The following is an 11,717-nucleotide window of genomic DNA, read 5'->3' on the forward strand; positions in this document are numbered from 1 at the left end:
GTGTGTGTGTGTGTGTGTGTGTGTGTGTGTGTTTGACACGCAAAGAGACTCACAGAATATTTCATTGTATGGGAGGTAATCATTCTATTAATTAGAACATGGGTTCCTGAGTAGACGGTCTGGGTTGCAACGCCAACACTCCAATCTACCATGAGTATGAATTTGGGAAAGCTACTTTGCCAGTCTATTCCTCAGTTTCCTCATTTGTACAATATTAATGACACATGAGTCTGAAAGTTAACAAGAGGACTTAAAAAAATGTTTATTCAATGCCTATTATGTACTAAACATTTAATAAATGGCATAATTACTATATAGTAATGAACATAATGACTGTTTCTAAGTGCTTACTACATGCCAGCCACTGCCTAAACAATTTCCATTCAACACTGTATGTCATTTTCATAATGGCCCTGTAAACGATATATCATCCCCGTCTTTAGTTGAGTTGATAAGAATTATCTAGCCTCAGTCACCCACCTACCGACACAGACAGTAAATGGCAGGATAGAAATTTTAATCCAGTAGGTCGGAGTATACAGCCTGGCTCCTTATCACTGCAACTCTCTGTCTTTACAATTTATTCTACTTTTTCCTCATTGTGGGCCATTTAGAGTGCTTCTAGTTTTTCACTATTAGAAACTATATTCTGATGAGTTCCTTTCTATACCAAACTTCGTTGTTTATTTTCTTAAAATAGATTCTTAGATGGATAGTTGTAAGATTAAATGATGAATATGCCTAAGGCTCTCAAAACATATATCTGAATTGCTTTTTCCAAAGGTTCCGTCAATTTACAATCTCACCACCAATATATCCAAGAGGGTGGATCTCACTCTACTCGGAATAGCACATGCATCAGATTTATCATGCTTGCCAATTGATGGGCGGAACATGCTGCCTTGAGCACAGATTTTGAAAACTCTTGAACATTTCATTTTCTTCCTTAGTTTTCATGATGAAACTGGTTGTTCTGTAGAGCAGTCTGCTCCTCGTCACTAGAAATACTTTGAGCTTATATCTTCTCCAACATTCCTTCCAGGATCTGAAAATAGCTAAGTCCTTACCCTTGTGGTGAGCACAGCATAGCATATAGGCTTGTCGTATCACTATGTGGTACACCTGAAACTCATTGTATGTCAAGGATACTTCAATTAAAAAAGAAAAAAAAATAAAGTCTTTTCCCCCAGGGTAAATAGTCCATAATCTCAAGCATTCTTCATGTGACCCGATTTCTTTTTTTTTTAATTTTTTTAAAGATTTTATTTATTTATTTGAGAGAGAGAGAGAGAGTGCAAGAGAGTGAGCATGAGCATGGGGACTGGCAGAGGGAGAGGGGGAAGCAGATTCCCTGCTGAGCAGGGAGCCCAATGCAGGACTCTGTTGGAGGACCCTGGGATCATGACTTAAGCCAAAGGCAGACACTTAACCAACTGAGCCACCCAGGCGCCCAATATTTTATTTTATTTTTTAAAGTTTTTTTTTCAGAGATTTTATTTTCATTTTATTTGAGAAAGAGAGAGAGCATGAGTTGTTGGGGCTTAAGGGCAGAGGGAGAGGGAGAAGCAAACTCCTCGCTGAGTAGGGAGCCCAACATGGGGCTCGATCCCAGGACTCCAAGATCATGACCTGAGCTGAAGGCAGATACTTAACTGACTGAGCCACTCAGGTGCCCCCTCATGTGGCCTAATTTCTAATTCCCATATTTCCACTGATCAGTATTCTTAAATTTGAAATATCCCTTTCAAAATGCAGCATCTAGAATAGACCATATTACTCAAAGTGCCCAGTTCAAGGGACAGCAGTACCTCTCGTTCCATTGGTCTGTCCTCATATTTTACACCTGAGAATGCTTGAATGCTTTAAACCAATGGATCTCGCCATTAGCTCATCATCAGGTCCCCCTATTCAGTCAACACAATCTTGAGGGCCTTTGTACCAGTCGAACTTCTCGAGTCAGGTGTCTCAGCCAGCCCATCTTGACTTGGTACAGTTTATCGGTGGAGAAGCCTGCTGGTCCCCAGTGATCGCTTTTCTTTTCTAAGCACCCACAAAAACTTTGTTTTATAGGGAGTCTCAAGCATATCCCTTGGTGGTTTCTCCAGATCACACTTTTTCCCTTTTTCTGAAAATAAAGATACTTCCCCATCTGGGACTGGAGATTTTAACTCATTTAAGTTTTCTTGTAACCTTCTGTTCTAATTCCAATTTCCATTTTCTCTCAGCAGTGTATGTTTTAACTTTTCTAAAACAGAGCATCCCACTTAGACAAGTCAAAAGCAAAAGAGGAGTGGCAGTCCTGTGGGCTGGTGTACAAAGACTCACAGAACATCAGAGCTAGGAGAGACCTTAAAGATTCTCTTAATTTACACGTGGGAAAACAAAGCCCTAGAACGTACCTCATGGCCTGCAATCCCACACATTATTGATAGTTGGCACTAAAACCCAGATAGCTAAATTCCAACAGCTATCTCCCCTTCTCTTGTACATTATAATTATGTACACTATGTGGTCATAATTACAGTTCTTAGAATTTCCATCACTATTGAGTTATATTTTTACGGTTTCAGATCATGCAACTATACGTATCTTTTAATTTGATTTCTTTCTTTTATATTTTCATTCTTTGTGTACAGAAAAGTGTCTGCTGTTTAAAGGGGACTAAAAGTTAGAAGTTTGACAATTTATAACAAATAATCTGTTAAGAGCCTACTAAATGCAAAAATGAAAATGATATCATCATTGCTAGCAAGGGAGAGGCAGGCAGACCTGAGAAATCAGACATTGATATAAGTGACAGAGTGAGCAAGTACGTGTGGGGGTCAGTTGGAACAAGTGTGGAGTGTGGGTTACATGCACAACCCACTAGCTTTCAAGATTGAAAATTGGAAACATGGCAGGGTGTCCCATTAAACTCCATCCAAACAAAATGATTAGTGATATCTAGAAGTGTAAAAACAGGTCTATAAAATGCAAATTTTAATATGTCATCACACTCTTGTACATAAAATCTTTCAATTGAAACAATACAAAATGATGATGACATACTTATGACATTATGTGAAGTGGAGAAAACAGGATATAAAACCATACATACTGCATAATCACATCTACATCAATAGATAGAAAACATTAAAAAAACCCTTGCAAGAAATATATCAGATGCTAACAGCAGATGGATTATGGACTAGAGATGATTTTCATCATTTAAAAAAAAATATTCGTACATGTGTTTTGTTTTCATTACTTTCTTAAAAGGATAAATTGAAAGCAGTGGCTTTCAACCTTTATTCCTCTGGAACATCCCATTAGATAGCTGATTTCCCTGCTGGGGAAGGGTGATGTGGTGAGTGGCCCCCCTCAATTCCTCCACGTTGGGGACCACTAAGGAAGCATACTGGGCCTTTACTCCAGTGATCCGGGAACTGGGCCTGCCCGTCCGCCCTGCCATAGCCCACCTACTTTTACTCAATGGACTCTGGCGGCTTACTTGTCCTCTCTAAATGGGTCATCACCCATTGAAAAAAAGTAGGATACTATCTACCTGCAAGGATTATCATGAGGGAATCAATGATACACTGTATGCAGGCACCCAGCATATTGCCTGGCTCACATAACACCCTATCACTATTCTGTGGGAATAGTTGGCCTTTCACGCTCTCAGGGGGAGGGCAAATGCCAGGAAAAAAAGGGGGTGAATATTCCATGTTTCAACAATTACAGACTCCAATAGGATATAGCTATTATAACTCAAGTCTCACATCATATTCCATTCTCACCATCTTCTTCCCTTTTATAAATCAGAATTTAGATTGTAAGAATGTAGTTAATAACTACGAGTTACTTCCTGACATAGGAACTATCCTCTCTTCTCCGTTCCTTTCTTCTTCTCCTTTACACTATCACACCCCTCCCCGCCAACATCTTACACCACGAGGATGGCATTCACTAGACCCCAGAGCAGTTTCCAAGCATCCTGAGAAATCCCTGCCTCGTGAAATGGATAATGTCAGTCCCATCATTAATACATGCCAGAACGTCATTGATCAGAGGGCACTGAATGTATATTATCTCATTTGAAAGTATGGTAGCCCATCTTCCCTTTATGCTTTTCTCTTATGCCTTGACCCATTTAGAGCTGGATTAAATATTTCTACATGCTGTATTTGTGGAGATTTCTCAGGGAGGATGGTGGGGTGGGGTTAGAGAAGACTGTAGACTCTATGATTACCATCTGCAGGCATATACGGTGTTTATACCAATTCTTTATAACCAGCATGGCCCGTGTGAATTTGTATACAATGAACTGGCTGTATTTTTTTAATTGAAGCTTATTGGAAAGTTGAATTTTGAACCTTGCAATCTGAAATGTGAACACTAAGAAGAGGGATATAAATAGCCACGTAGAGTCCCTGTGTTGTTAAGGGCTTTGGAGAGTTGGCGGAAAGAAGTGAGCAGAGAAGGAAAGAATAGACCAAAAGAAAGCCATTTCTCTAGCAACTTTAATACTCCAACTTTAAAAGCTAAGTACAGTCCATGCCAAAGGATGAATCAGTTGGACACTGATATGTATTTAAAGGGAAAACACACATTTTCCATACTACAAGGAATCTTGATTCAGGCGTTCGTGTGTAAATATTACTGCAAATGCCCAGTATTTACCAAAAGCACTCCTGCGCAGTGTGGTAACATAATTCACTTTCTCAAAAAACAGCTTGAGTAGGGATTTTATATTTCAGAACATTAAAGTCAGTGCTGTAAAAAGTATCTTCCATTTAGTATTCATCCGTAAAAAAGAGCATCACAAAGAAACATCCAACTTCTCAGATGTGATTTTAGGCCACATTTGTTAGAGGGATTACTGACTCATGAAAGAAGAAAATGATGCAGTTTTTATGATCATCACTCGGTGCTTTCAAGAACAAAGATGCCAGTTTTGATCAAAGCAGTTTAAATCTCTGTTCTGCGCCAATCAGAATTCAAGGAACGCTTGTCTACCAATCACATGCTACCCTGAAGCCCATTAACTCATTTCCAAGTGTCAGCCAACAAGCAGCAGTTGGAAATGACCACTGCTTTATTCTGCCCTGAGATGCAGTAACTGCGAGGTGAAGAAGTTTTCACTGTTACTGATCTGCGGCATCACCGTTTGCCTAAGCGGGGCTTTAGGAAGCGTGGCTTCCTTCACAGTCCTCTCCAGCCACGCCACTGCTCTGAGCAGCACGCTCACTGCCATGTTCAGACCCCCCAAGTCCTGTCTGCCCACAGCTTGTCACCGCCAAGCACAGACAAGCACGCTGTGTCCTCCAGATCACATTTTCCCTTATGCACTTGCAGTACTTTAAAGAGTCCCCACAAGGTGGCAGGATTGTAACGTGCTGAGATTGATGAGCCTGTGATTTCTTTTTTGTTGTTGTTGTTTTAATACATTTCAAAGGTGTTTCCAAAATAATACAGGTAAAGTATCACATCCATAAAGATGATGTCTTCCCTCAAGCTCACATTAGCTTGAAGGAGGAATTTGTCTTGCAACCATCATGCTTTTTCAAAGCTTCCTTGGAGGGGCTCCTGGGTGGCTCGGTTGGTTAAGCGTCAGGCTCTTGATTTTGGCTCAGGTCCTGATCTCTGGGTGGTGAGATCTAGGCGTTCCCCCTCCCTGCCCCCTTCCTCAGGCTCCATGCTCAGCACAGAGTCTGCTTGTCCCTCTCCCTCCCCCTGCTTGCACCCTCTCTCAAATACATAAATAAAATCTTTTTAAAAATTTAAAAAACAAAAAGCCTCCTTGGAATTACCTCACTAGAAGACCCTTTCTGTTACCCCTCTTCCTTAGCTTAGATTCCTCTAGGAAGCAGGTTGCAAAGTAAGATCATCTTATTGCTGTGCAAAGCACGAGGCCCTTTCTGTCCCATCTCACAAATTCCCTTTAAGACATTAGAGGGGGAAAAGATGCTTGAGCAGTGGGAGGAGGAGTTGGACCCTCGGAGGGGTACCGGGGAATAGGGGGGAAGTAGTCACAGGCAAACCACTGGGGTCTGTGCCCTCCTGCATGCGTCCCAAGTCAGGCCTAGTGTCAGACTCACCCAGGGGAAGGTGAGGCAGCAACAGACAAGATCCAGTCCTCTTTGCCTTTAACCAAGTGAGAGGAGAGGGCTACACTTGCACCAAAAACATTACCAGAATACAGGCTGGAAAATAGTCTTCCCATTTAAATCCAAAAATACATTTAAAAATCTCCTCTACTAGCATTTCTCAGTCCTGTTCCACTGCCAATTTTGTAAAGGAAGTTTTATGGCAGAAATATCCGTAATATCCATCCTGTTGCAGATTGATGATAGAAAACATCAGTTTGGGTGTCCTTAACATACAATGGGTTAATAAGCATATGGGTTGTAGACTGTGAGGTTACCTAGTAGAGTGACCCGTTTGTTACCACTCTCTTCTACAACATTGGCCAGTGTGAGCACACTGTTTTATCAGCCACCACTTCCACCTGCTTCTCAAGGTCCACCTGTTACAAAAGAGAAGTAGGAGCGCCTCCAGGAGGTGGTCTTCTTCCTCAGTTTCCAGTGGGCGTGTCACGTAGTGCTTCTTACAAGAACTCTCACAAAGTCCCGGTCCTTTTCTGGTCAAAAGTTTTCCTAAAATAACGTAAGCAGGGTCTTCTGCATCTAGCAGATCTGACAGTATGGGACCGAAAAGTGCTGATCAGCTCGGGACCAGTGTTGGAAATCTCTGTCTGTTCTGCCAGCAAGCAAGCGTCTTGTGGGGTTTGGGCCTCGATGCCCAAAATATATAAAGACAAAAGCTCTCCAATGACTTACAGCTACTACCAATAAAATACCTCATCTTTATAATTACCAGTTGGATCATTTAAAAAATTATATTAGAAACGTTATATTAATATTTCTATGTAGTAACGAGACGAGTGACCACAATGATTAACAATGACAGCCTGCTGGGGGCTTCCTTTTTGGCCACACATCATGGTTCCCTAATTCCTCAGCATCCGCTGACCTTTCTGCGTTCCCAGTTTTCAGAGCTGATGGGTCAGAGATGTTTTAGCCAAATTTTGCCCCTGATGGACTCACAGCAGGTAGGGTTCTCTTAGAGATTTCAGAGGAGGACTGCAGGCTACTACTGTTTGTGGCAGTGGGCCTCCATACAGGAAATAGGCTGAGAGGTTGATAAATGATCCCAGTTCTATTCATAGCGTCATTGCAGGCTGAGACATTAAGCTACCAAAGCCTTTCCATTTGGGCTCTTTTTACAGGCAGTGTAATAAGAAAGGGGACCACATGTTGATTCCAAGAGAGGCCATTCAGCTGTGTGAATAAATAGCATTTTCCTGTTCTACCCACTGGGTTTTTGCATATCTGTATGAATTTCTGCCACAGTCTGCTCTTTGTAACTGACCATCTCCTGGGAAGCAAGAAGGGAAATACTTCCATGAAGACCGATTTTATAGCATTTCAAACACTTAAAGCCTTTTACCTGCTGTGGCAGAGTGCTCCATTCAACTAAGCTCAAGAGAAAAGAGAGCAAGGCTTTTCCTCATCAAGTAAGAATGTCCTGTGCACTGATGATTCGTCTCATCCTCTATTTGAGAAGAACATTCTGCGTCAAAAGCCTGCCTTGGGCTGTTTGAGAACCTCTGCTAAGTCAGCGCTCACTGGGGCAGTGGCCCATCCGGAGCTATTAAGTGCAGATCTTAAAAACAGATGTGCTGTTCGAGCGTGTGCAGGTTATTTATTTTCTCGTGTACTGCGTGTTCTCAAAGACGCCGAGGCAGCCTGTACTTCAAGCTCTTTTGTGAAAATAGAGAACAGAGAAAGGAATGATGACTTCAGTAATTTGAGGAGCCCTGATTATCTACTGAGCTAAGGGTTATGCTGGCCAGATACGGTCCACCCAACCAGGACTGGCTGGATCATTGGCAGGGCCTGGGGCAAAATGAAATGCAGGGCCCCTTTTTCCAAAAAGTATTAAGAAACTCGAGATGGTGACAGCAGAGCATTAAACCAAGCAAGCCAGCCCTGTGCCGAGCTCTCCCTCCTAAGAACCCCAGGAAGTGGATCTTTGAACAGTGACAGTTGAAATGGTAGTTGGTGGGTTACATTAAAAATGTACTGGGTTGCCTAGCAACTGGCTCAGGGCCTGAATGGCCTGACTTGCAAGTTTAGATAGACCATCTTGAAAGTCTAAATTCATGGAAGCCTTCTAGTAGACTGATGATTTTCAAGAAAAAGTAATATAGTGGGAGACAGAAACGGGGAGGACAAGAAGGAACACATTTTTCTACTCTTAGAACTTGGTGGCTAGCTTGTCATTTTCCCCATCCCATCTTCGAAGACTGTAACTCTTTGTCAGTGAAGTAGACGTGAAAAGGAAATTCCAGTTTTCTCAGAAACATCAACAGTTTTTTTCCTTAGAGGGTAATGAAAACATGAATTGATCAATAAGTATTTTTGAGCACGTCGATCTGGCAATTCAAGGGTGCAGGGTAAGAAAATGGATTCCCGCTCCCTGAACATTTCATAGGAAGTGCTTCCGAGGTAGTTGAGTACAGAGATAAGAGACCCTTTTTCTTCTTAAGGAGCCTAAGATTACACAAGAACATTAAGCAAAAATAGAAGAAACAATTAGATAACAGGATTAAATTTTTAAGGAGCAGAGTCCATAATCTCCTCTTTCTCTCCTGGGTAATTTTGCAGGGTCCTTGTGCGGCAGAATCAGCACCAGCTCTCTTGATAGGGAGCAAGCAGTTCGGGCTTTCGAGAAACAGCCACATTGCAATTGCGTTTGATGACACCAAAGTGAAAAACCGGTGTGTATTATTCTGAGATATTGGGAAAGAACTGCTAAGTGGAAGTACTGAGTATGTGCACTTATTCAAGTTTTAATCAGCTACGTTTATTCATTAACGCGGTAAGCGTTTTAATTCACGGAGTACAATAGGGAACCGAATTCTATCGGCCTGAGCTTGAGGAGCTCAGTTTTGGAAATGAGCAGGAAAAGTGGATGTGGAAATCACCTGGACAGTCCTCGTCTCCGAGAAGGTTGTACTGTCCTTTATGAAAGTTCACCCACGATCAGGGGCAACGTAATGTCAGAATAAGAATGCTTTTGTTTTTCTGTTTTATTTTGCATGCTTTCATTTCACAGTCTCACCATTGAGTTCGAAGTGCGAACAGAAGCTGACTCCGGCCTGCTTTTTTACATGGCCCGCATCAATCACGCTGACTTTGCTACCGTGCAGCTGAGAAATGGATTGCCCTATTTCAGTTATGACTTGGGAAGTGGTGACACCATCACCATGATCCCCACCAAAATCAACGACGGTCAGTGGCACAAGGTAATAATAGTCCGTGGGAGGCTGGCAGTGTCCTCTGAGGGGGAGGCTGGTGGCAGCCGCTGGCATTCCCCCGGTACGGGTACAGTTTTGCCAGTGCAGATCCTGCCTCTGCATGTGGCGGAGGTTAAAAATAAGGCCAGGGGCACAGACAAGTGCCCAGCGTTGGGAAATGTAATCGGACCCGGAGGGGTTTATGTTCGATCACTCACACGCTTCATCATGGGACCACAAGATGCCACCATGGCTGTACAGCCATGGTTCCCAAACATCTGTCCACAAACCAGGGCCAGGCAGTTGAAGACGTTTTTGCTACTCTCGGTGAGAAATGTGGGACGATGGAGCATGTTTAATCCTAAAGCTGTAGGTATTCAACGTAAGGGAGTAGTATTTATTCTGAGATTATATTTTCTTCCTTTTAAGGTGCGAAAATGGCCTTTTATGACCTAACATTTGATAAACTTAAAAACTGGTAAACTAAAACGGGCCCTAACACTTGCCCTCGCCTCCCCCTATCATACCCCGTACTGGTCTGTGAAAACCGAGAGTCTGGGAATCTGCTAGATCATGTGTAAAGGGCTCTAGGGCTGCATTTGCACCGATAGCCATTTGGAACAACTTTTAAAACATTGGCCTTATACCCAGAAACTGGCACTATTATGGGCACAGAAGGCTTATCCGCCAGCTTACTGTCCTCTTTGGCGCGACTGCAAACAGATAATATACTGCCTGATTAAAATGAAAACTCAGAATTTGTTTCTGCACCTGTGATCGCCTATCCAGTAAAGCTTCCCTCAATAGACCAATAAAATGTTTAATTTTGAGAGTTTGGTGTTATTAGGTGGTGGATTTTATATATTAACATACTGTGCCTTGGCATATTCTATAGAAAGTCCGAGAACGTGAAAAAATACAATGAAAATGCAAAGTCAATCATCTTGTTATCTTAGAAATAAGAAATGGAATCTTCCTTTTTGCCTGGGAGCTTATGAGTAGAAAATACGGATCTTCATGGAGGAGCTCTCGTGAGAGCTCATTCTCCTCTATGGCTAATAGAATAAACATGACACTTGAAAAACAGACGTATTGTTGGTCCACAATGGGTCTGGGATTAAGAAAGAAAGTTTAAGCAGCCAAGTTAAGGAGGGATTTATTTTTGAAGAGTTGTTAACAGTTGCTTCCCAAACCAGAGTAGATGAGTGTCACATGAGGTCTTAATTTTTCGAATCCTGATGTAGATTCGTTTTAAACCATTGTTGTACTCCAGTATTAGGGTCACCCGTTCCTTTTCCTAAACTCAGACTCAAGTTGTTTAAGCCCAAGTCAGTCTTGACACCACTGATTTCACCCTGCCCCCGCAGAATTACCTCCTGTAATTTCAGCATCGTCTTCCTCCCTCCCTTTGTACTAATCAGCTGCTGTGGAAACGGCTGTGCAGCCTTGATGTGCTGCCCTTCCTTCCATTCTGTGTGAGAAGTGCCTGTTAGGCAGAGGGATGCAGCATATCTGAAATTGTGTGGGGGAGACCAAGCTTAGCTCAAACGAATGCATGTTTGAAACCAGACATGAATTTTGCAGCCTACTTAATTCATGACAGGGCTCTCAGTGGCCAGGTTCCTGACAACATGCATGCCTCTTGATACATGTGCTCCCTTGGCAACCTATAGAAAAGCCTTTAATCTAAAACTCACCCAGGTTGATTTTGTACCCTTTCGGAGATGGTAGTCATGGAAAAGACAGAGTGTGGGATAACCTGTAAAAATTGGTTTACGTTCAACTTATGGGTTTCACACATATTAGGCACTTAGTAAATTCTTTCATTTTTTCCTGATGAATATCCAGAAAGTTCTTAAATCTTACACTCTGCATATTTGTATCTGTGATTGGGTTTAATGACTCCTCTTTTTTTTTTATAGATTAAGATTATGCGAATTAAGCAAGAGGGAATTATTTATGTAGATGATGCCTCCAACAGAACCATCAGTCCCAAGAAGGCGGATATCCTGGATGTTGTGGGAATGCTGTATGTTGGCGGGCTACCCATCAACTACACTACCCGAAGAATTGGTCCAGTAAGGGTCTAATTTGTGTGTGTGTGTGTGTGGTTTAAATAACTGCCTGAGTCATGTATGTATGTTGAATTATTAGGTCATATTGGCCCCTGACCACTTAGAGGTGAATAGGAAATCATCTTTTCTGAGAAGTGACAGGTTTTCTAGACAGCTTTGACTAGGAGAGGTAGTATTACCAGAGTGTGGACCCTGGAGCCAGACTTCCTAGTTTGAATACCTCCGTTAACTATTAACTAGCTCTGTGGTCTGGAGCAAGTTACTTAGTCTGCCTTTGACAAAGTTCCCTGTTTTGTAAA

General features: G+C 42.1%; 1 protein-coding gene across 4 annotated transcripts in view; it reads left to right on the forward strand.

Moving 5' to 3' along the window:
• The window catches only part of LAMA2 (laminin subunit alpha 2), a 599,838-nt gene that overhangs the window by 569,607 nt on the left and 18,514 nt on the right, over positions 1-11,717 (forward strand). For all 4 annotated transcript variants that reach the window (XM_087865477.1, XM_087865478.1, XM_045805578.2 and 1 more), the window contains 3 exons: positions 8,712-8,824; positions 9,163-9,352; positions 11,266-11,421. In XM_087865477.1, the coding sequence (XP_087721603.1) occupies positions 8,712-8,824; positions 9,163-9,352; positions 11,266-11,421 (459 nt within the window). The remainder of the gene's footprint in view (positions 1-8,711; positions 8,825-9,162; positions 9,353-11,265; positions 11,422-11,717) is intronic.

The sequence above is a fragment of the Ursus americanus genome, chromosome 11 (assembly GCF_024610735.1).
Source record: "Ursus americanus isolate L20-20 chromosome 11, mUrsAme1.1.p, whole genome shotgun sequence".
NCBI classification, from domain to species: domain Eukaryota; kingdom Metazoa; phylum Chordata; class Mammalia; order Carnivora; family Ursidae; genus Ursus; species Ursus americanus.